Consider the following 25,671-nt stretch of genomic DNA (forward strand, 5'->3'; position numbering starts at 1 on the left):
ACAGAAAAGGCTTTTGATAATATATCTTGGGTCCTCTTAAAAAAAGTAATTGAAATCATGGAATTTGGAGAAAACAGGAAGAGCTATTACTGCCATATGTTCAGAACAATACGCAAATTTAATAGTAAATGGGATACTTTCCGAGAAATGTAGTTATGAAAGGTGCAATAGAAGGTTGCCTACTTTCACCACTATTGCTTATTTTGGTTGTAGAAACCTTATGAAGTCAAACTTCGGTTGCCAAATGCCTCCATTTTGGAATGTTTTGGCTCCCGAATACCGAAAACCCAGAATTAAGTCTTCCGGTTTTTGAACGTTTATCAGAAGCCAAATGTCTGGTGTGACCTCCGCTTGAGTGCAGGAAGCTCCTGCAGCCAATTGGAAGCTGCGCCTCAGTTGTCGAAGATTTTGGAAGCTGAATGGGCTTCTGGAATGGATTACGTTCAACAACCAATGTTTGACTGTAACGATAATAGTCTTTTAACCTTTCAATGATAATATATAATTATAAAATTGTTTATGTATGCAACAACTGCAGCAAGGATTGGAAAAATAAGTAGCATAACAGATCTGAAAGACACATTTTGCTGGGTTTATGCTTTATGTAGAATGCTAAATGGGAGGAGTTCTGGAATCCCTGACATCACAAGGGAGGTGGTTCTTAGCCAGTGGGAGGATGTAGCACCCTTAAGAAGAAATTAGAGAAGAGATTGGTATATGACAGCACCAGGGTATCCAAACAGAAAAAGGTCTGGAGGGTGGAAAACATTCATTATGAGCTGTGATATTTCTAGGGTCCTATTCCAGGGCCAAAAGGTCACAAAGAGGGGAAATGGTCAGGAGGTTTATGAAACTACAGATCGTTTTTCTCTTTGAAATACTAGAACTCAGGTTCATCCAATGAAACTGAGTAGTGGTACATTCTAGGGCTGTCTACAGGTGCTCTCTTGCCAGTGCCCCCTAATGGCTATTTGGCCAATGGCAACCACCAAACAAGCAAGAGGTTCTTTAGATTTCACTGGACAGACTCTTAGGTGGAGACAAACGTTTATTAATTGGTAAACATTAGCAAAGAAATTCATCAGCAACATAGAATGGAGTCTAATATAAAGCCAACAGCAACTGGAATAAACTACAAAGTTGCAATATAACCAATAAGCAAAAATTCTTAGGCAACAGTAATCGTAATACAGATAGAATAGTTCTACATGTTTCCCCAGCTGATGGAGATTTGAAAGACTTATCTGGGACACTTCAGACTGGCTGATGGTCATTCTCTTCACATTCTGGGCCCTGGAGATCCTGGACCCCGGGGAGATCAGGCTGGCCTCCACCAGAGCCTGGACCTTTTCAGCCATGGCCCCGGCCTGGTGGAATGGTCTCTCACAAGAGACCAAGGCTCTGCAAGATATGACATACTTCCGCAGGACTTGCAAGATGGAGCTGTTCCACCAGGCCTTTGGTCAGGGTTCAGTCTGACTCATTTTCTCTTTGTATAAGAACAAGCACGAAGGAGGCTTCCCAGCCCGCTCACAGGTCCTTATAATATCAGTCAAAACAGTTGGTCCTGGCGTGTATTAACTGCTTTCAATTTTAACTTTAGGATCATCATTTGTCCAGTTTTAATTTTAATTTATTTGAATTAATTTTTGGATGCATTTTAATTGATTGCTTGTTTTATGCATATTGTATTGTTTATATGATGTTAGCCTCTCTGAGCCCAGCTCCAGTTGGGGAGGGTACAAATAAAAATTTATTATTATTTATTATTATTCTGGAATGGAACATAGAACAATGTATCATGATCTCCCCATCTCCTTCAGTTGCTGGCCCTTATATAGTCCATAGCTTAGGTCTCACGCCACGCTGGCAACAGATGTAATTCATGATATAATTACATTCCCATCCTTTGATGTAATTATGTTCTCATCCTGTGTGGCCCTCATCCCACCCCCAAAGCCGTGGAAGAGGTGCTGACCATGGGAGGCCCAGCAGGCCTCAGGCCGTGCCAACCACGTGGCCCCAATCCAGCCCCGATGCCAGGAAGGAGGTGCCAGCCACGGAAAGGCCTAAGCCAGCCCCACCGTGGCCCCAGTCCCTTGCCTGGCCCCGAGGGGAAGCCATGAAGGTGAGGAACATTTACCTCACCAAGAGCGAAGTCCAGTGATGCATCCAGTAGGAAGAAAACAAAGCCCGTTGTCCTGCCGAGATGGGGGTGGGCGATGGCCAACCTGCACAAGGTGGGTGGCACCGGGCCAGGTAAGACCCACGAGGTGTCGCAAACCCCGCCCAACTCCTGGAGGGGGTGTGAGCAGAATTTACGCTCCCATCTTTTCACTTCTCAAACAGCCACGTTCCTTATATTAAAGCTGCAGCTACATTGGAAACCAGGAGCACCACATTCTGTTTTATTCCCTGGCAATACAGGTGCCCTGCTCTGATTCATGGGCCCAGTTTGTCAATCCAAATCATGATCAGAAAATACAAGTCTTTGGCAATCCCATTTGCTAGCTCAGATGAAGAAGAAGAAAAGAGGAGTTTGGATTTGATATCCCGCTTTATCACTACCCGAAGGAGTCTCCAAGCGGCTCACAATCTCCTTTCCCTTCCTCCCCCATAACAAACACTCTGTGAGGTGAGTGGGGCTGAGAGACTTCAGAGAAGTGTGACTAGTCCAAGGTCACCCAGCAGCTGCAGGTGGAGGAGTGGAGATGGCTTAAAAAAGGAATTAGACAAGAGCCCTCTTCGTTTCTTCTTTAAGCCACAGCATCAGCTGTCAGGCTGGGTCTTTGCAAACAGAAAACAAAATGCCACGCCTGGAGAGCCTGTGTAACAGCTTCCCCTCTGCTTCTTTTCCAGTTCCAACTCATGGTCTCCAAAGTCTTGCTAGATTCAATTGGATTTATATGCATCTCACTGAGACTGGATCTTGTACTCCATCTTTTATGATGATCAGGAGGTAGTTCTATAATTAAATGTATATACCTTCCATCAAGGGTGGGGAACATGTGACCCTCCAGATGTTATTGGTCTACAATGCCCATCACCCTCAACTATTGACCATGATGCCTATAATGGAGGGCATTGGCACCCAGGAACATCTGAAGACCTCATAGATCCCACACAATCTGTCAAATGGTGAACATCTTACTGGAGTTCTGTAAACTAGATGTCCAGGAGTTTAGAGAGGGATAGGATGCAAAATATGAATGTGCTATATTACCTTAAACAATTTTCAGAAATGCCTTGGAATCCATATAGAACATCTCTTTTGGTTTAAAACTGAGACTGATCCAGCAGAAGAAAAAGAAAGGTGTTTCAGTTATACTGGACTCAATAACTTCTTGACTGATGGTCGCATACTGATAGATGCCACTCTGTACCTAATGTGTACATAGTGTTATTCTACATTTGTTGTTGTCTTATTCTAGTTTGTTATTCCACAGACAAAACTGAGAGGATGGGGAAGCCAGCGCTAGCAAAGCGTGCAGCATTCAGAAGACATGCAGTGTCCAGAAAGCGTAAAAGAAAAGAAAAGGAAACTGGTGATCTGTATACAGCGCAGTCATATGGGTTGAGGTTTCTCATAAAGTAGAGGAATGCACAGGAAAGGGAAGTTGATGGAGAGGCGGGCAGGGAGTGGAACCGGTCATGTTGTGCCAGGGAGGAGTGCGGAGAAAAGCCCACACAGCTCTTTGGGTGCCAGAGGTCCACTAAGCCCCATAGAAACCCCAGGGGTGAGCCCACTCTTTGCTGCTGGCTGTTGTGTTCCTTTAGTGTGTGCAGTCAGGAATGGCTGTACAATTAGGCAGAATGAGGCAGTTGCCTCAAGTAGTAGGTGTTGGGGTGGGTAGAGATGTGTAGACCAGGGGGCAGCAAACTTTTTTGGCAGGGGGCCGGTCCACTGTCCCTCAGACCTTGTGGGGGGTCTTGAATTATTATTTTTTTTAAAAAAAATGAACGAATATTTTGAAAAATAATAGTGAACGAATTCCGATGCACACTGCATAGAATTAATCCGTTCCAGACTTTTAAAAACAAACCCTAAAACAATTTAACACGTTTTTGCAATTTAACATGAATTTTCCTATCTAACGAGACCATTGAGCCGTAAAATGAAAGCAATAAACAATGTACTGTACTGCAAAATAAATAAGGCAGTATTGTAGATGATAAAAATTAAAATTACGGTAATTTTTTTTCCTTATCTGCACTGATGATAGTCATTGTTTGGATGGGGGGGGGGGTCCTCACCTGGGTTTGGTGCATAGCTGTCAACTTTTCCCTTTTCTTGCGAGGAATCCTATTCAGAATAAGGGAATTTCCCTTTAAAAAGGGGAAAGTTGACAGCTATGGTCTGGTGCTGCGTTGTGACCTGCTGGGCCTCCTGCTGCCGGCACCTCTTCCGCGCTTCGGGGGTGGGATGGGGGCCCCCCTGCTGGCAGTGGAGGCCAAATCGCCACTGCACCGGCGGCAGGACTGTGGGAAGGTCTTTGGAGGCCCTCCCACCTTTCGCAGCCCTCCCACCGGCAGGGATTATCTTGGCGCTGCGTTTCATTGGTAGAGCTGCTGCAGCATCAGCTCTACCAATGAAACACAGTGCTGGGATGAGGGATGACCCTGTCACTGCGTTGGCTCTACCAGTGAAACACAATGCTGGGGTCAGCCCTCAGCCCTCATCCCGGCGCTGCGTTTCACCCTCAGACTCTCGGAGGGTCCTTAAATGGCCATGTGGCCAAGATTTACAACCCTGTCTGGCCTGACTCGGCCCGCGGACCATTGTTTGCTGACCCCTGGTGTAGACCACACAAGCTGCACTGCACCTCCTCAGCTAGTCTGCTGCCCCATCAGCAGCATAGAAATAGGAGCCAATGGCCAGCCCAGCTCAGCTTGTGTATGTGGAATTGTGTGTATGGAGGGAGCATCTTGTCATTTGCCTGGGGGGGCAGAAAGTAGTATCAAAGGCTACTGTCTTCTGATCCAGACATTGGTCAGAAAAGTTTCCTCAAGCAGCGAGGCATCTCGGCTTGCTTCTTCCACCTGCTTATCCTCCCAAGTGCCCACTCCTTGAACAGTTGAGTGTCCCTGGCTGATGGCTGCCACAGCACATGGAAACCCTTTTCCCTGGGGTGGGAATGGTATGTTGACTATTGATGGCTAAAGTAAAAATTTTCTTTCTTCAAGCATCAGCTTTTCACGAGTTGGTTACTTACTTCAAATCTCCAACGGGTGAAAGATTTTTCATACTTGAGATTTTCATCATTGCTGCCTTGACACTGCTGATTTATATGCTATGTAAGTACATAATTGGCGTATGCTGATACTACTGTCGTGGGCTTTGCTTCAATGCCAATAGCATTTCCAAAAAGAGATGGCAGGATCCACCTTCCCTTTACCCCTTTCATCTCTCTTTGATTTCCAGGGGTGAGTTACAGCTGCCACCCAGTGAGAGCAATGGCACTGTTTTGTTCTCCCTGAAAAAGTGAGTTCCAGCACTTGGAAGAGAGACATAGGCTAACACAAGTCCCTGGGACACCCTGGACAATTCCCTTTCCCGGTTTGCAATTTTCTCCTCCTTTCCCAACTAATCCTCATTTGCCGTGGGAGAGCCCCCATTCCTGGTTTCGCCACGCTGCCCTGTAGCGTTCCCAAAGCAAGGAAGGATTGGACTCTGATTAATAAAATACACACGAGGCTTGACCAGCAAGACTCTGGGAGGAGTGTGTATAATAATAATAATTCTCCACCCCTCGGCCCAGGTCGTTTTTACACAGTGTTGGTAAGAACCAATCAGATTTCCTCTGAGCATTTCAAAACCCCCATGTGGGGACAAAGTTAAAAGTTAACTACAAAGAGCTAATTTGAACATGTATAGTAATCCAGAGTAAATTATTGCACTTGGGCAAAAAAAAAAAAAAAAAAAGAAAAAAGAAAAAAAAAAGAGAGGCACAAATACAAGATGGGTGACACCTGGCTTGAGAGCAGTACATGTGAAAAGGATCTAGGAGTCTTGGTTGACCACAAACTTGACATGAGCCAACAGTGTGACGCGGCAGCTAAAAAAGCCAATGCAATTCTGGGCTGCATCAATAGGAGTATAGCATCTAGATCAAGGGAAGTAATAGTGCCCCTGTATTCTGCTCTGGTCAGACCTCACCTGGAGTACTGTGTCCAGTTCTGGGCACCACAGTTCAAGAAGGACACTGACAAACTGGAACGTGTCCAGAGGAGGGCAACCAAAATGGTCAAAGGCCTGGAAACGATGCCTTATGAGGAACGGCTAAGGGAGCTGGGCATGTTTAGCCTGGAGAAGAGGAGGTTAAGGGGTGATATGATAGCCATGTTCAAATATATAAAAGGATGTCATATAGAGGAGGGAGAAAGGTTGTTTTCTGCTGCTCCAGAGAAGCAGACACGGAGCAATGGATCCAAACTACAAGAAAGAAGATTCCACCTAAACATGAGGAAGAACTTCCTGACAGTAAGAGCTGTTTGACAGTGGAATTTGCTGCCAAGGAGTGTGGTGGAGTCTCCTTCTTTGGAGGTCTTTAAGCAGAGGCTTGACAACCATATGTCAGGAGTGCTCTGATGGTGTTTCCTGCTTGGCAGGGGGTTGGACTCGATGGCCCTTGTGGTCTCTTCCAACTCTATGATTCTATGAAATAAAAGAGGAAGCAAGGAGGAATGCTTTTCGGAAACCCCAGAGGTCATAAACAGGAGTAAACAGGAGAGGAAGGATAAGGTAGTATTTACCATCTCCTTGTGAACGATTAACAAACTACATCAAAGCTACCTTCTAGCTTTAGGACCGAGGATGCCAGATGAACAACTGGTCTGTAGTTTAGAATGCTGATATGTGCCTGTCAGGCAGAGAAATAGGACAGAGACGCAGAGGCGTGGATTGATCAGAAATCATATCAAAATGGCTCAAACCCAGTCAACGCAATGCTTTCATTGCTGACACAAATGGCTTGCTCCATAATTTTTATAACTCCTCATAGCAAACCCACCTGATCACTACATGGCCTCTGCTAGTGCTCCAGTCCCATGAAGGAAAGTGCTTGGGGGAAACAGGCTGGGGAGGATAAGGCCATGGCCAATGTGGGTGAGTCCAGAGCCTACCTAAATATCGAGATATATGCTGGGGTTTTTATCAGCTAAAATTAACCAGGACTCAGTTCTGGCCCCTCTCAGGTGGGTGCCCCTGCCATGTGTTCCGGTGCCTCTTTTTCTAGTAAAATAGCACTGGATAGATGAACACAAGGCCTATTTGGCTAGATAATTCTTTTTTAAAGGGCACTCCAAAGTAAGCAAAGCGCAGGGGGAGGGAACCAAATGACCAAGAATTTCCATATTTTAAGCATGAGGCAGCCTGGCAAATGCAAGTCTGTAGGACAAAGAGGGCAGGTGTATCGAGACACCCCAAAATCTAAAGCTTTCTAAGGAAGGCCAACCATCTGGTGACAGAAGTAGCAGGCCAAATGGACACAGGACTTCAGACCACCAGGGCAGCTTAAATCAAGGCACTGGAACCCTCAGTCTAAGGGCTGAGAGCAGAAAATATTAATAGAAGTCATTTTCATGTTTTTGTTGATTTGACTTTTTATTTGTCCTTCTCCATAAGGTCCCGGGGCATGTTTGTTGTACAAGTCGGCAATTTAAATTCAATATTAATAGCAGTTTGAAACCAAGTATCCCCTCCCCCAGTTTATCAGACTAGCGTGCTAGAACACAATTTCTTCCTTTCTTTTCTACCTACTTCCTTCTTAGATCAGAAGGAACTGGAAAAAAGACAGGAGTTTCAAATGGCAGTGGATATGATTCGAACCGTTCTGGTTGGCATTGATCCAGTCTATATAGACAAGGAGGGTAAGCATTTTATATGAACATCCACACTTCTGCTGTAACATGTTTAAATTAAACAGAGTTCAATTCTTGTAGTTCACTTTGGGATTCAAATTGTGTCAGCAAAACATATATTCAGTGAAACTCATCACCCAACAGAGTTTAGCACTTTTTCATTGCTCAGCAGGAAGAAAAGCAGACAGTCACGATTCTGACATCTCCCCACTAGAAATGCTGTCCTCCCCCATCAAACTGTAATTCACAGTGTTTGTGCTAGTGCAAGATTTTAGCACTAGCACAAGGGAATGTTTTCCCCACTTCTCTCTCATGCCATCACCAAAGCTGCTCTCCTGGGGGGAACGGGACTTCAGAACAAATTGGAGGGAAGGGGGCTGAAGATTGCATTGCACAAGGAAAAATCCTTGCACTGACATTATGTCCTACTTAGCTCTATGTGGGATGCAACCCAGAATTCAGCAGAAAAAGAGTTTTGGTGCTTCTATTTTCTTAGATCTCACAAAGCATAACTGAAAACTGCAAAGTATTCTTTGTATATTTGGCTTTCCTGTGGGACTCGAGGCGGGAATTGATTTGTGACCCTGTGATTCCCAGCAGAAAAGGAGGACATAGGAGGGGAACATTAGAGATACTTCATGAGCCACTTTTAAAATATAATAATAATAATAATAATAATAATAATAATAATAATAATAATATAGTAATTTATTATTTATACCCCGCCCATCTGGCTGAGTTTCCCCAGCCACTCTGGGCGGCTCCCAATCAGGTGATAGAAACAGTACAACAGAGTTAAATATTAAAAACTTCCCTGAACAGGGCTGCCTTCAGATGTCTTTTAAATATAGGATAGCTGGTTATTTCCTTCACATCTGAAGGGACGGTTTTCCACAGGGTGGGCACCACTACTGAGAAGACCCTAGAGGGACACGGGTGGCGCTGTGGGTAAAACCTCAGCGCCTAGGACTTGCCGATTACAAGGTCGGCAGTTCGAATCCCCGCGGCAGGGTGCACTCCCGTCGTTCAGTCCCAGCGCCTGCCCACCTAGCAGTTTGAAAGCACCTCCAGGTGCAAGTAGATAAATAGGTACCACTTTATAGCGGGAAGGTAAACGGCGTTCCATGTGCTGCGCTGGCTCGCCAGATGCAGTTTGTCACGCTGGCCACGTGACCCGGAAGTGTCTGCGGACCGCGCTGGCTCCCGGCCTATAGAGTGAGATGAGCGCACAACCCTAGAGTCTGTCAAGACTGGCCTGTACGGGCAGGGGTACCTTTACCTTTTAACCTCACTTCTCGAAGTGAGGGAACCGCCAGAAGGCCCTCGGTGCTGGATCTCAGTGTCCGGGCTGAACGATGGGGGTGGAGATGCTTCTTCAGGTCTACTGGACCGAGGCCAGTCTTTGGTCTGATCAAGCTGCAGGATTCTTTTGAGGCTTTTCGTTGGTGATCTCAGCCACAGAGAATCAAGTCTGCCCTCATATTCACAAGAACCCCATCCTGGAGCTCTGCTTCTTGTTTCAGACTTGAGTGTTTTTAAGTGTTTGGAAATGGTTTCCTGATATTTGCAGATTGTTATTTCAGATACTCCTGCCTTAAAAACTGTTTCAATTTTTTTTAGACTTAGAAATACTTGCTGCAGCTCAAAACATATCAGAGGAAATGCGGTATTTTGCCAATAAAAATGATGAACTGCAAAAAGATATTGGTAAGCTATCCCACGATGCTGAAGAATTGTAGTGCATTGGGAACCTGTCCTGAGTCTGCACCAGCTGAAAGCTCCTCCTCTATCTGAAAACTCTTAGAGCCACCCTAGGGAAACATCAGAGATATTCAGATCAGCTCTCCTGAACTGTTGAGATTTAGCTTCTATTGCGAGGAAGGACAAGCCTGTCATCAGAAAGAAGCCCTCATGCCCACTCACACAGTGAATTGACCCCTTGGCCACTGAATACATAATTGGTAAAGCGATTATAAAAATGTCTATAAAGCTTTAGATGTAAAAGCAAAGAATGGGAATGAATGCCTATCACATCACTTGTACATAGAAGCAAGCGAAAGATGGTCAGCAGCAAAAGACACCTTTTGTGAGAGTTGTATAATGCCATTTCCCCTCTTTCACTTTGTCCTTGGGAAATATCATTGCCTTTAAAGACATATGCCAAAACCAGGCCTAAACTGAAAAGGATCCAGAAAATCCTGATTGAAATGGATCTAGAAAATCAGTTTCCTCCAAGAGCACCTGGATCTGGTCCACAACCACCCGCTCAAGAACCTTGCCCAGGAAGGGGAGATTAGCAACGTCAGTTACGTTAATTTTCTGAGCCCAGGGAAGATTTCTGAAGGAGTGGTTTTACCACTGCCTCCTTCAGTCTAGGGTTCCCCTTCCTGCCTCCACAGAGAGCCTAGAGAGAGAAAGAGAATTTTGATAAGCCACAGCTACTTCCCCTCCCCAATCTTCAAGTCTGCCCTGATGTTGTCCTGAGTATCCAGGTGGAAACAAATAGGTGAGGCCCCTGAGGTTCAGATAAGGCCTGTTAGGGGACGTACATCTTTTCTCTATTCCCTCAAATAAAAGGTGCACTCCCAGCTATGTCCACCCAGGTATTTACTGCAGTATCAGCATGGCCTGAAGAGTTAATGTTGTTCTTGTTTTAATCTTCCTGAGCTTCCTAGATATGGTATCACACGGCCACAGAAATGAACTTAACAAAAATAATTGAAATCTGCACAGACATACGAGGTGGTTCCCATTAAATTCCCTATTTTTCTCTCTCTGCTTCCTCCATACATGGCTTGACTTAAAGATATCCTTACTGAAAACTTGAACGATGGCTGGGTTATATATGAAAGGACCTTATATTGGTTTTCTAGTGAGGTAGCCTCATGGATGGATGCCCAAAAAAATTGTGAGCGGGAAGGCGCCAACCTCATTTCTGCGGAAACAGTGGAAGAACAGGTGAGCATCAAAGCCGAGTATAGGGAAGGCAGGGGATCTTCTTGAGCCAATGGGCTCCTATCATTACTATCCATTTATGAAGGTTACATTTACCTGTATGCAGCCAAGATAGCAACTCCATCAGTCAAGCCAAGGGGTGGGTGAGGCAGGGAGCAGCTGCTACCATCTGGGACTAACTAAGGTTTCTTGGAGCTGCTGAGCTCTAATAGAATGAAGCTGGCATTCAGGAAGGAGGTTTTGAAGGGAGTGAAGGAGGAGATACTTGAGGGGCATCTATCCCTTGGCTTGCCGGTAAATTCTTCCTCTACTCTGTGAGATGTACTGAGTGCTTAGAAAGAAGGCTTTGCTCACCACCCTAACCCTCTGGCATGACAGTATCATGGAGATGACTTCAGAGGAGCTTGCAGGGTAGATCCAGTGTGGTGTAGTGGTTAAGAGAGCCAGTGTGGTGTAGTGGTTAAGAGCGGTAGTCTCGTAATCTGGGGAACTGGGTTCGTGTCTCTGCTCCTCCACAAGCAGCTGCTGGGTGACCTTGGGCCAGTCACACTTCTCTGAAGTCTCTCAGCCCCACTCACCTCACAGAGTGTTTGTTGTGGGGGAGGAAGGGAAAGGAGAATGTTAGCCACTTGGAGACTCCTTAAAGGGAGTGAAAGGCGGGATATCAAATCCAAACTCCTCTTCTTCTTCTAGATCCCTCTCCCAGAGCCTTAGCCCTGGCAGAAGGGCTACTGGGGTGCTACAGGGCATAGACATGGGTGAGACCCCATCATCATGCCATTAAGCATACCACAACCAGACTGATTCCAGTGTCTCTGGAACCAACCAACAAACATGGATGCAGAAACTGGAGTACTTGCCACACAGGTCACTGTCCCACTAGATGGCTCCAAGACCAACTGTTCTATGGCACAGTCATATTTGGAAATTTTAACTCTGTGTCATGACTGGAATACATATGTAGCCAGTCTTGGTGAGGGCAGGTGACGTTACCCTTCACTACAATATTTCCTGTTTGGGATGCTTCCTTGATTCCATCATCATCATTCATCATCATCATCATAATGTTGATCAGGGGGACAATACCACATCCACTGTATGAAATTATTATTGGTGATGGGAATACTATGTATCGTTTTGATCACTGCTTCCAAAAAAATGTGAGTAGGGTCTTCAAAGGTGACACCTGTTCCTTTTAAAATGTGTTTGTTTTATGCCTGTTGAATTTCTGTAAAGGGCTGTAGTCTCCCAGAGAAAGGGACATTGTCTTAAAATATTTTATTTGTTCTTTCTCCACCCCTTCCCTAGCTCTTTTTGAGCACTGAAGTACAAAATCTTAAAAAGGTTTTTTGGATTGGAGTCTTTAAAGACAAGGGAGGGACATGGAAATGGCTGTCAGGGAGGATAGTTTCAGAAACGTAAGTTTTTGAAGAAATATTTGTTAATGACATACGTTCCAAAAAGTTTCAGATTCTGATTACATAATTGATCCATTTGCTCTCCATATATATTTTGCCATGCACTTTTCTCTACTACCAAAGATCTACATATGCACTCCTCCACATCATTATCCAGGTGAGTGACTGCTTCTTCTCACAAGGTTGCAGAGGCAGGGAGGCTACTCTTCCTGCTTCTCTAAACAAGTGAATGTGCTGATTCAGAAGAGGGTGAAAACATGCTTTTAAATGGTTTGTGCTGCTTAGCTCAGCTTCAAAGGGACTTGTAGGAACCTAAAGCTGAGCAACACTCTCTTTAGGAAAATATTTCTACAGTTTATTATTGTTATTATTATTAATTCTATTGAAGTTTTTATCTCTACAAAATAACAGAAAGAAAGGTCTACACATACGTACATGTTAGTAACACAAAGCATTCCCCCACCTCACCCCCCCCCAACATTGGTTCGACATAACTCGAAATGTGAGTTAAAATCTGACTTCATTCCATCGTTGCTTGACCTTAATTCTATAACTTATCTTTACAGTTGTGTTGTTATATTGTATTTGACAAATATTCTGATTTTACTTGCATTTGTAACCTTTTCCCCTTACAAACTTTCTTCTTTACATATCAATATTTCTGTACCAGAGCAGTGTTTTAGTATATTCATTCATGAAACTCCATTCTTTTATTAAATTTTGATTTGTTTGACCTCTGATAGCTGCCGTCATTTTGCCCAATTCAACAAATTCAATAAGTTTAATTTGCCTGTCTATTATTGTGGGTATTTTGTCTCCCTTCCAGTTCTTTGTTATAAGAACTCTTGCGGTAGCGGATGCATAGAAGAATATCCTTTTCTTATTTATGGGGATGTCATTTGTTATTAATCCCAGAAGATACGCTTCTTAAAAGATACGTTTCCAAGTAATAGTAGAAGGCAAGGGGAGTGAGTGAGGAAGTAGACATCCAATCTAGATCGATCAGTGCTGCTGTTTCTTTTCTTTTCAGCTACTGGAATTACTATGAGCCAAATAGACAACCGAACCACGACTGTATTGCAATGTCCTTTGATTGCTACTACAACAAATGCTGGATGGCAGTAAAATGTGATCTACCAATAAACTATGTTTGTAAGAAGGTGCCTAAGGATACTTGGCTCTAAGAAGACACCTTAAGATGAACGTAACTGGATCCCATGATCACTACACAAAAACAAAACCAAGAGATCACCCACCCCGCTGTTTTAATGCACAATCCACACTCTGCCACCTACGTTTTGGGACTCTCTGGCAGCAGCCCTCAAAAACCACCTTGAAAAGGCCTTATACTGCAAGCTCAAATGTAGATGACTACAAAAATAAAGAATGGAAGGATCCAGTCATAGCCTGTTTTTCGTTCAATGCATTTATTTGCAATGCACACCAATATTTGTTTCCTTACTCTGTGTGTCTGATGCCCCATTGCCTCTTCTGATCTGCATGGTCACTAACTTACAGGGCACATAAGGGCAACTGGTGAGTTCATAGCCTGGGGGGTGGACACCGTAACTTTTTCATCCCCGGTGGTAGAATCATAGAGTTGGAAGGGCCCCTGAGGATTACCTAGTTGAACCCCCTGCAATGCGGGAATGTGCAGCCGTTACTTATGGGGCTTGAACCTGCAGACTTTGTATTATCAGCCCCATGGTCTAGCCAATTGAGCTCTTCAGTGTCTTGATGCAGTTGGGGACTGGATGAGGATCAATAAACCAGCTTTGTCTGCTTCACCAAATGCAGCCATTCCTGGGGACCCACAGGTTGAGAACCGCTGACATACATAAATGTATAAACCACATGTCTGAAACTCCACAGAAAAAAGTCCTGAAACCATTTTGTCTCCCCCAAATGACCTCAAATATTTCTCTGCAAGGTCGAAGGAAATGGGGAGCCTCCCCATTGTCTCTTTGCTCACAAATCCTTAACACATCAATCACTCTTGGAGTCAGCTGCTGCGACTGGCTTCCGTTTCCTGCCAAGGCAAGAAATATCCCATCTCCTATTCCACCTCTTTCTGGTCTTGCACTGTTCTAACACCCAACTCTTCGTTCTGGTTTTAGGGGATTCTGGTTCTGTTAACCCCTCCTCATCTGGAGTGGAGTCAAACCCCTCTCACTCTCCTCCAGCTTGCTCTGTATTCTTTTCAGATTCCACAGGCAGCATTCCAGAGTGAGGGTAGATTATCTCTTCCTGACTGTGCGAAGGACTCAAGTTTCTACTCCCCTCAGCTTGCCTCTCTTCCTCTTATGATTCCTCGCTGTCTCTCAGAGCAAAAGTGTCCCTGACACCATTATTGTTATTTCTGTTGTCTAGTCTTTAACCATAATAAAGATTGATTGATTGATTGCCTTTCTAGAACAGATTACCATTCCTAGAGTAGACAAACATTAAAAAGGAGAGATATAATAGTCATGGGAGACTTCAGCTATTCTGTTATCTGTTGGAAATAAAACTGCCAAAAATGTAAAGCCAACAATTTCCTCAGTTGCCTTGCTGACAATTTCATTTCCCAGAAGGTGAAAAAAGCAACAAGGGGATTGACTATCTCGGGCCTGCTCCTCACCAGTTAGGAAGAACTGGTCAATGAGGTGGGAGTAGTGAGAACTCTGGGAGGAAGAGACCACATCCTCTGGAGATTCATTATACAGAAGAAAGGAAAATCTGAGCATAGTCAGACACACACACTCTGGAATTTAAGATAAGGTAAAGGTAAAGGTACCCCTGCCCGTACGGGCCAGTCTTGACAGACTCTAGGGTTGTGCGCCCATCTCACTCAAGAGGCCGGGGGCCAGTGCTGTCCGGAGACACTTCCGGGTCACGTGGCCAGTGTGACATTGCTGCTCTGGCAAGCCAGAGCCGCACACGGAAACGCCGTTTACCTTCCCGCTAGTAAGCGGTCCCTATTTATCTACTTGCACCCGGGAGTGCTTTTGAACTGCTAGGTTGGCAGGCGCTGGGACTGAGCAATGGGAGCGCACCCCGCCGTGGGGATTCGAACCGCCGACCTTTCGATCGGCAAGCCCTAGGCACTGAGGCTTTTACCCACAGCGCCACCCGCGTCCCTGGAATTTAAGATAGCTGATTTAAAAAAGCTGAAGGAACCACTGTATGAGATCACTTGGCCAGAAAACTGAAGGAGAGAGAGAGAGAGAGAGAGAGGTTGATGAGGTGAGATGTTGAAAACACAAGTGCAAACAATTCAAAAAAAAAAAAAAAAAAAAGGGAAGGGGCTGCATCAAAAGAAAACCAGGGTGGCTGCATAAGGCGCTTTCCAATGAGCTGAGATTTAAAAGGGGAATGAAAAAGAAACAGGAGAAGGGACAAATCACAAGGGAGGAGCATGCCCTGTCTTGCTGCCCATTTTGCTGCAAACAGACCAGGCCAGTTGTGCTCAAAGGCATTGCCGCAGAATCAGTACAGTGGTACCTCGGGTTACATATGCTTCAGGTTACATACGGTTCAGGTTACAGACTCTGCTATCCCAGAAATAGTACCTTGGGTTAAGAACTTTGCTTCAGGATGAGAACAGAAATCGTGCTCTGGCGGCACGACAGCACCGTGAGGCCCCAGTAGCTAAAGTGGTGCTTCAGGTTAAGAACAGTTTCAGGTTAAGAACAGACCTCCGGAACGAATTAAGTACGTAACCAGAGGCATCACTGTACTGATCCTTGTCAGTGGCAGTAATGGAAATGATCAAGCAATTCACTACTGCCCTGATTGTGTCCTCATAATTTCTCCTAAAGGAGCTCTTTGGGGTTTCTCCAGATCTTTTTATTGTTTACTATTGTTTACCTGTTAATTCTTTTTTTATTTGTTGATTCTTTAATTTCTAGGGACAAGAGTATTCCTTATTTCTAATGACATACATGTAAATAAAATAGCAAGAACAGACATCCAGAATTATGAGCATGATTCAGACTTCTGGATTATTTAAAACTGTCTTCTTATTAGCTGCTCCCTGCTGTTCAGCTCAGGCCTCAGTAAAATAACATAGCATTTGGGGGTAAAGATGCAGCCCAGTAACCCAAAACTCGAGGCCAAGATGGAGAAGATCTCCACAGCCACCATGTATTTGCCCTTGGTGCTCAAGTAGGTTGGAACAAAGGAGAGCCACACACTGCAAAAGACCAACATGCTGAAGGTGATGAATTTGGCTTCATTGAAACTGTCTGGCAACTTTCTAGCTAGGAAAGCCACCATGAAGCTCACAATGGCCAGCCAACCCATGAATCCCAGGACACAATAAAACATATGAGTGGAGCCTTCATTACATTCTAGTATTATTTCTTCAGTCATTGAGTCCATGTCAACGTCTGGGAAAGGAGGAGAAGTTGCCAGCCATGTGCTACAGATTGTGGCTTGAATAAGGGAGCAGGAAAGAACAATTGGGGTGCCCAGTGGCTTCCCTACCCACTTCCTCATGCTGGACCCAGGCTTGGTGGCCATGAAAGCTAGAACCACAATGGCGGTTTTGGCCAAGATGCAAGAAATTGCCACTGAGAAGATCATGCCAAAAGCAGTTTGTCGAAGGAGGCAGGTGACTTCCTGAGGCTGGCCAATGAAGAGCAGAGCACAAAGGAAGGAGAGGAGGAGGAAAAGGAGGAGAATATAAGTGAGGTTGCGGTTGTTGGCTTTGACTATGGGAGTATCTCTGTGCTTTGTGAATATTTGAAGCGCCAAAGCTGTGATGAAGGAAAAGAAGAGGGCGAACGTGGCCAAACTGATCCCCAACGGTTCTCCATAAGACAAGAAAGTTTTGTCTTTGGGGAGGCAGCCATCCTGTTCATTGTTTGCATATTGATCTCCAGGGCATTCTAAACAGTCATTCATGTCTGAAAATGAAAAAGGAAGAAACAAATCTTATTTTTTTAAAAGGTCTTCTTTCCCCAAATTGGCACAGTGCATCTAAGAGATGCCAGAATGTATATTTGCTACTTCCATACTGTATTCCCACTAGAGAAAGGAGCTTCTGATGCACAGGTAAAATTAAAGCCTGTGATGCATTCCTTACCCTCCTTGTTTGCAATCTTCCCTTCTGGACACGGAAGGCAATCATAGCAGCAGAATGGCTTTCCTTCCTTCTTGTTCTTTCTATAACCTACATGACAATTCTCATTACACAGAGAAGTGGGTTGTGCCTGTTCATAAATGAAAGAAGGAAATTGTTTAGGAGTTTGCATCTCACTGACCTATCTTCAAATAATAAAAGCGACAGTAAAGCAATAGCTTGCTAGAGGTTTGTGCTTTTTTCTAAAGATGACCTTTAATCCAGCACTAATTATAGCATTGGAACTCCAGTACATTTCCCTTTATGAAAGCCATATTAGTAAGTATTTAAATTTCTACTGATATTAGCATGGCAGTGCTAATCTCTATCAAATTAGAAAATGTTCAGGTGAAAGCTTATTGGGTCAATATCTCATTATAGAAATTGCTCAAGCATTTTTGACATAAACATTGGCTCTTAATGCAATCTTCCAGTGCCGTTTGTTTCTAGAGTTACCTTCTTCATCACCTGCATGTGCCCTACAATTTACCGTATTTTTCGCTCTATAGGACACACTTTTCCCCCTCCAAAAATGAAGGGGAAATGTGTGTGAGTCCTATGGAGTGAATGCAGGCTTTCCCTGAAGCCTGGAGAGCGAGAGGGGTCGGTGCACACCGACCCCTCTCGCTCTCCAGGCTTCAGGCAGCTATCCGCAAGCCTTCGGAGTGCTCCAAAGGCTTGCGGACAGCAGCCTGAAGCCCGGCAAGCGCTGCACCAACTCCCGCTGCGCTCGCCGGGCTTCAGGCAGCCATCCGCAAGCCTTCGGAGCGTGACGGGAGTTCCTGCTGCGCTCGGAAGGCTTGCGGATAGCTGCCTGTTCTGGAGGCTGGGGTCGGGGGAAGCTTGGGAGCAGCAGCGAGGTTGCGGACAATCTTGCCACCGCTCCTGGACCTGGGGTGCCATCAAATTGAGCAGGATTGAGCCCTCTGCTCACCAACCTCTGAGTAAATGGTCCAATCCTGACTCCAGGGGTCTGAAGTATGGTCTAAAGAAAGGTGGAGAGCATTTCTGACAGTTTGTTCAATTGGAGTTTTAAGAACCCTAATCAAACATTGCCTTATCCCCACTTGATTTGGGGCCAAATAACTCCAGAATGGATTGGTGGTGTGCGCGCATGCAAAATACTAGGAAGGAAAGAAAAAAGAAAGGAGGAAGGAAGGAAGGATATTCTAATTAAAAGACATACTGGGCTACTTTGAATTTAATGGACTAGTGACACTCTGCAGCTCAGATACCTCTGCAAAGAGACTTGGAAACACAATAGCTTTCTTTCGAACAGACAGGTGTTTTCTCTTATATATCTAGTCTGATAATTGATGGTGATTCAATGTAATAATAATAATAATAATAATAATAATAATAATAATAATAATAATAATAATTTATTATTTGTACCCCGCCCATCTGGCTGGGTTTCCCCAGCCACTCTGGGCGGCTTCCAACAAAGATGAAAAATACACAAAAATGTCACATATTAAAAACTTCCCTGAACAGGGCTGCCTTCAGATGTCTTCTGAATGTCAGGTAGTTGTTTATCGCTTTGACATCTGATGGGAGGTCGTTGCACAGGGCGGGCGCCACTACCGAGAAGGCCCTCTGCCTGGTTCCCTGTAACTTGGCCTCTCGCAGTGAGGGAACCGCCAGAAGGCCCTCGGAACTGGACCTCAGTGTCCGGGCAGAACGATGGGGGAGGAGACGCTCCTTCAGATATACTGGACCGAGGCCATTTAGGGCTTTAAAGGTCAGCACCAACACTTTGAATTGTGCTCGGAAACGTACTGGGAGCCGATGAAGGTCTTTCAAGACCGGTGTTATGTGGTCTCGGCGGCCGCTCCCAGTCACCAGTCTAGCTGCCACATTCTGGATTAGTTGTAGTTTCCGGGTCACCTTCAAAGGTAGCCCCACGTAGAGCGCATTGCAGTAGTCCAAGCGTGTTGCAGTGAGGCAGATTTTGGACTGAGCAAAAAACTAGAGAAAATCCAGAACAACTTCTTACCTGGTTGAACCAGTTGGGCCACATGATACCATCATCATGAATGGTTAACCTCTTCTCTGGGGGAGCTTGTGGGTCCATTGTTCCAACTTTGGCTCTCAGAAATGACTGATTTGGGAATGTGACCCAATTTACTATATCAAATCCAGCTATTAATTTCCCATTTCGGTCAAAGGAAACTTCTTCCCCGGCACTATTATTAAATGAAACTCTTCCCAGAAAGTGGTGGACCTAAGTTTGAAGAGGAAAAAAGCAATAAATGAAGATGCCAAAAATAATTAAATATAAGTAATATTTGTACAAATAGAGTGTTTATCTTTAACATCTAAGAGGTATAGTTCATGGTCTCCTTAAAAGATGTATGTTAGTGTCTTTCTCTCTGTGCTTTTAATGAGTCAGTTTATCAAGCTTATCCAAAATGGATGGAGCTAAAAAGGAAAAACGAATTAATGAGCTGTACTATTTTCTAGAAAAGAGATGCTGGAACTCACCACAAACACCTCCTTCGTTCCCTTGGAATAGCAATGGCGCCCCCCTGAGAGGGGAGAGAACTGAGTTCACCTGAGTTATGGCTGAAAAAAAGCCCTGCTCATGAGGATATACAAAAGTTCGACATTGTGGAACACAATATTCATTTAACTGTTTTGTGAAGGCTAATTTCAATTGTAGCAATGTTCATTGTGAAGGTAAGATGTGGTTCTTTTAAGAATTACAGTTAGTCTTGGCCTAAATTTCATAGAACTTAGACCACAAATCTAAAATACTGGTGTCCATGTGTTTTATTATTCAACAACTGGGCGAGGGCTCAGGGCCTTGACACGCAGTGAGTTTCCCCTACTGACAGAGGTATTCAAGAAAAGTGCCCCCTTTGGCTCAGGAGTTGATTACAGACATCTGTATTAACAGGAAGACAACATTACCTGCCACTGCTGAAGATCTGTAAGTTTCCCTCTTGCTCCACCTGCCATAGCTCTGCAATTTAACTTGGTGGACTGCATGGTGTGCAAAGCATGTGCCAAAATATAGATTGCATTGTAGATGCTGTAGCTGTGGGCTGTCATGCTCGTTTCAAAAACAGACCCAGGAAGGCTCTCAATATTCTCCTCCCCAGTGCAGAACTTGTCATCTTTCTTCTCTGAAGCATGGTCGGGAAAACCACAATTAAATGCCTCTTCCCAGAAAGCTCTGAGGAAGCCATCTTCTTTTAACAAAATAGGGTTTCTCATCTGAATAAATTTCTGGAACCCTGGGAGATCCTTAGAGTGAACTGCAAAGGATAGAGCCCCATGGAGGAATGTGATGTCCCAACCTCTTTGAAAGGGAAATGATGTGAAATCCATCTGGGCTGTCATAATCCAGACTTTTGCCTTGCCTTGCATTGATATATCATCTGTTTCTGCGAGGTTGGGCATCATTCTCATTACCATAATGGTATCAATTTCACCATGAACGAGAACAACACTGGCAGTGCTTCTCATGACAATTCTGATTATTTTAGAACCACCGTCTACCATTTTATGGAGCTCATCAGAATAGGTTGCTTGGGGGAATCTTTCTACAAAATCAAAGCAGATACCCCTCTGGGAAAACATGGGAAGAACATTTTGTACAAATCTCTCCCCAGTGTCATCACTCAGAGAAAGCACCCCAATCCACATCCAGCTGAAATGCAGTAGAAGATGAAGTATCCCATTGTACTGCTGAACCCCATCTGGGAACACCCAGTGGAAGAAAAGTGTTTGCACATAGCTATTCATAATGGGAGAAGAGCCATACATGAGCTAAAAGAAAAGGAAGCAAAGGGTTAGCTGAAGGAAAGGGAAAGTGATACCCAATTGTCCTATCAAGCACCAGTTCAAGTGGAAACCAGTCAGATGGGTGGCAGATTAATAATAAATAGTTATTATAGAATAACGTTACCAGACGTCCCCGTTTCCTGGGGACAGTCCCCGGATTTACAAATCAGTCCCCATACAAAATCAATTGAAGTTAAAAAATGTCCCTGGATTCATTGAAAAAAATCTGGTAACCTTATATAGAATGTAGAGATGCAGTACAATTTTGTTTGATCTGCTTTCTGAAGTGCACTGATTGAATTGCAGCTGCCAGTCAAAAGATGCACTACTTAGAATTTTGCAATGCACATGGAAATATTTCCCTTGTGCAAAAGATACCTTCAAAAGCCACACTTTAGGAAGGAGTGCACTGAAAAGCCTTGGAAAGTGTGCAATTTAGAATGAAATGTTTTATTCTTTTCAAGAAGTATACACAAAAGGCATAGATTCCAAATATAGGCATTATGTGTGGCATTATGTTCTTTAAATGAGCACCAAATGAGATATAACGAGCCAGAAACATTGAAAGGGGACAAATATTTTAAATGGATGAAATTAGGTTGCTCAGTTGATGCACCCTTTCAGAGATCTATTAAGGATGCTCAATGGGGACCAACCAAACTGAGACAAATGAAGGAGAAGGCATAGAGGTTGGGGTATGGCTATTATATTTCAAATATTTTAGAAATCATGGTCAGATTGGATAACAGGTTGTGGAATTTAGTGGAGGGACTGATTTTTACAAAATGATTTTAGAAATATTTGGGAATTTGATTGCACGGTTTATATTAATTTTCAATATTCTGTCCAATTAGAAATTCTCCCTCCTATGTTGTCTACATAGGTGAGCATGAAGAATAAATTGTCATTTCAGGAATTATAGAACTAGGTTAAAAAATATCACCTACTGCAGATACACATGCACACAAACACACAAACATATATATCCCCTATTGCCTACACACACACACACACACACACACACACACGGGCTGAAATGCTTTGTCCAATACTAAAAAAGATACTATTCTATTGTGGTTATGATTGTTTTGTTCTTACTTGGGCCATCTTGTACATGGACAGGATTGTGGCCATGTGAATATATAAATCAGAGTTTGGCCCACCAATGACTGCTATTGGAGTGCTTACAGCATCACATTTATAGTTAGGGATGAGTGTTCCTTGTCCAGAGAGCAGTTCCATGGAGGCTTGGTAGGTCCACCTTGCACTGAAATGGCTGTTATAGATGTGGAAGCCAAGAGTGACATTGGGCAAGAGTTGGGGGTTTTCATTTATCTCCTTTACTGCAAGTGCCAAGGCCAGGATATGTTGGTAGAGTTGTGTCAATGGCCTGGAATGAGAGCTGTGTATGGCATTACAGTGCATCTTTGCAAAGAATAGATTGTATCCCTCACAGCCCAGGGAACCGTCTGGATATATTGACACACAAACCTGGACATTTGGCTTCCCTGAACAGCACTTTTAGTGCTGCTAACTAACACAATCTATGCATAGATGAATGCACAACACTCCCTCCTGCCCCAAACTGGTTCAGGTAAAACTCAGAAAGGGAAGTGTGCTTTAATTTTGTACATGTAAAAAACACACACCACATGATTGAATTATCCAATGAATGACTCTGGATACGAAAATATAGCACGCATGAGAGAGACTTCATAAAATCAAGTTATATCCTCCCCCCACAATTTTATTGTTTTAATTGTAAACACCAATATGACAGCCATTTGAAAGAGAGAAAGCAAATCTTCTACTGAGATGCTACAATGATATTCAGAAGTTTTATAGCTATTTCACACAACAGAATATGACTTAGGGCCCAATTTTAAGCAGGAACGTGTTTCTTTGTCCACAGAATGCAAGCAATTGTTTCTGCCAACTCTGCTACTATTATTATTACTATTATTATTATTATTAATGTTGCTGCCAATATCTGGCTATCCAATCATACAGGCATTGACTAAAGTTCATCAGAAAATCAATTCCAAGTCTGAGCGATTAATGATTCCTGACATATCTGATAAAAACGAAAGCTGAAACCTAGAAACCCAGAGACTTTCATTTAAAACAACCAGAATGCCTTAACAGAGTAAATGTAATTTCTGCTATGTATATTGCCATGTGATAAAGTTGAAATGGCTAATTTCTAAGTCTGGAACATATTTATAGGCAAAAATTCCAAAGCAAAGGTTGACACAGCTTGAAGAAAGCATTTTGAGATATCACAGCTTTTGAGATATCATATCTTCTCCAACCCCTTACAAGTACTAAAAAGGAGAAGATTGGTGGAAATCACCACCACAGTTCATTATCACCATGCAGTAAATTCATAAATATAACACACAGAACCATAGAATCTCAGAGCTGGAAGGGACCCAAGAGTCGTCTAGTCCATCCCCTCCCCACGCAATGCAATTCCTTACAAAGTATGATCCAAAAGTTCAGGAGAGGGAGGGTTCTTGAAGGTCAATATACCCGAAGCTATATAGATTTGCGACATAATGCCAGCAATGATGACGTCTCCAGACTGATAATATTGGTGAAGAATTGGAAGTGGGTCCCTGATAGGACACTGAGGAATAGGAGGCTTGCACACATAGGAGGCAGCAACACTGATATTAATACTGGATATAGCACCATCTTGAATGTACGGTTTTACGAAACTATTAACCTCTTTGCACATTATCAACAGAGCATTCCTGATTAGGAAATTCTCACTGGAACATCCATGCAAATTTGGTCTGTTCAGTGCAAAGAAATCAGTGATCAGTCTGAGAGTGCCTTGAGTCTAGCAGCCTTGAATGGCACAGGGACTATTCATGGCATCTTCTAGCCTTGGTTCCCAGTTTGTATGTGGCTGCTGTATGATTCCCCTGGGATGGAGAGAAGAAGCAGTAGTGACTATGATTAACTTGATAATCAGAGGAGAGATAATTACCAGTTTTGAGTTGTAGGTTTTCTATCAGATCGCATCAGAAAATCACATTTCCCTTATCGTAGTCAAAGCATCACCTAGAGGAGCAAAATTTCGAACAAGGCATATCTATCCCTGTGGAGGCAAAAGGTATGGGCAATAACGTTAATGCAAAAGCATTCTAAAGACATGAAAGCTCTGATGGGTGAACAGGACACATTTGATGCTATGGATCTGTTGTAACTCTTCATGTCTCACTGGAACGGCAAGAAATGCCAGATCTTTGCAGTGTAAGGAGCAATTGATCAGACTGAGAGAACATCAAGTGTCAGCCCAAGCTTGAATATATCAGGGGATATTAACAGCTTCATTGAGTCTTTGTTCATCGTTGGCATGTGGCTACTTGAATTTTCCTGGGATTTGGAGAAGAATCAGTTATTTCTATGAACTTGATGATAATAGTAGGAGAAATAATTTCCCTCAGTAACATTGCCACACAAAAATATGCTTAGCACATCACTGACATTGCCCCCACACCCAAAAGAAGACTTGGAGATATAAGTGGAGTAAAATGTTTATTTGTTAAAATATAAAAAGTTAGAGGAACAGTGAATAAAACTCAAAACAATTTGCTCATCAAAGTATGGACGAAATCTTTACTAAATCTAATAGGGACACCTCCCTCCATCTCTCTGGGCTTGTCACACAGCCTCAAGCTGTGGCTCACCAACTAAGGATGGGGAGGAAATGATTCCCTCCTTGGGACGTGAGACTCAGTTATGAATTGGCACTATTAGGAGGCACCATTGAGCAGTGCACACACAAGACCCCCATAGTTGATTTTGGGGGGAGCGATAACACAACTCCTTGCCAAAGGCGCTAGGGACCCCAGATACACACTATGACATGCACACATCTCAGCTAGGGAACCAAACTGATTCAGACAGGAATGACACAGGAGCCCAACTTTGAACTTTTATCAAGCCTCCTGAGACTGTTTCCACTGAAATTGTTCTTCAAGGTTGCAGGGGTTTAGAGGATTGAGGTTGAATCCCGACAAGACAGAAGTACTGTTTTGCAGTGACAGGGGGTGGGTGGCTGTGGGGGACTCCCTGGTCCTGAATGGGGTAACTGTGCCCCTGAAGGACCAGGTGCGCAGCCTGGGAGTCATTTTGGACTCACAGCTGTCCATGGAGCCGCAGGTTAATTCTGTGTCCAGGGCAGCTGTCTACCAGCTCCATCTGGTATGCAGGGTGAGACCTTACCTGCCCACAGACTGTCTCGCCTGTGGTGAATGTTCTAGTTACCTCCTGCTTGGACAACTGCAATGCACTCTATGTGGGGCTACCTTTGAAGGTGACCTGGAAACTGCAACTAATCCAGAATGCGGCAGCTAGACTGGGAGTGGCCGCCCATTGGCTCCCAGTATGTTTCTGAGCACAATTCAAAGTGTTGGTGCTGACCTTCAGAGCCCTAAATGGCCTCGGCCCAGTAGACCTGAAGGGGCGTCTCCACCCCTATCGTTCAGCCCTCACACAGCGAGAAGTGAGGTTGCAGGGAACCAGGCAGAGGGC

General features: G+C 44.0%; 2 protein-coding genes across 2 annotated transcripts; one reads left to right on the forward strand and one right to left on the reverse strand.

Annotated features, from left to right (window-relative positions):
* Positions 1-2,222: 2,222 nt before the first annotated feature.
* LOC144325866 (uncharacterized) lies at positions 2,223-14,540 on the forward strand. Its single transcript, XM_077920638.1, has 6 exons — positions 2,223-2,259; positions 7,708-7,869; positions 9,481-9,567; positions 10,667-10,818; positions 12,124-12,233; positions 14,438-14,540. Exons 1-6 carry the CDS (start codon positions 2,223-2,225, stop codon positions 14,538-14,540), a joined length of 651 nt encoding a protein of 216 aa, XP_077776764.1.
* A 1,680-nt stretch (positions 14,541-16,220) lies between these two features.
* Positions 16,221-23,866, reverse strand: LOC114586909 (vomeronasal type-2 receptor 26-like). The gene is made up of 6 exons (XM_077920639.1): positions 23,607-23,866; positions 22,225-22,402; positions 20,251-21,111; positions 19,334-19,561; positions 17,302-17,428; positions 16,221-17,122 (listed from the first exon to the last, which is right to left on the reverse strand). Exons 1-6 carry the CDS (start codon positions 23,864-23,866, stop codon positions 16,221-16,223), a joined length of 2,556 nt encoding a protein of 851 aa, XP_077776765.1.
* Between the last annotated feature and the right edge of the window lie 1,805 nt (positions 23,867-25,671).

This window comes from Podarcis muralis, chromosome 16, assembly GCF_964188315.1.
Source record: "Podarcis muralis chromosome 16, rPodMur119.hap1.1, whole genome shotgun sequence".
Taxonomy (NCBI): Eukaryota; Metazoa; Chordata; class Lepidosauria; order Squamata; family Lacertidae; genus Podarcis; species Podarcis muralis.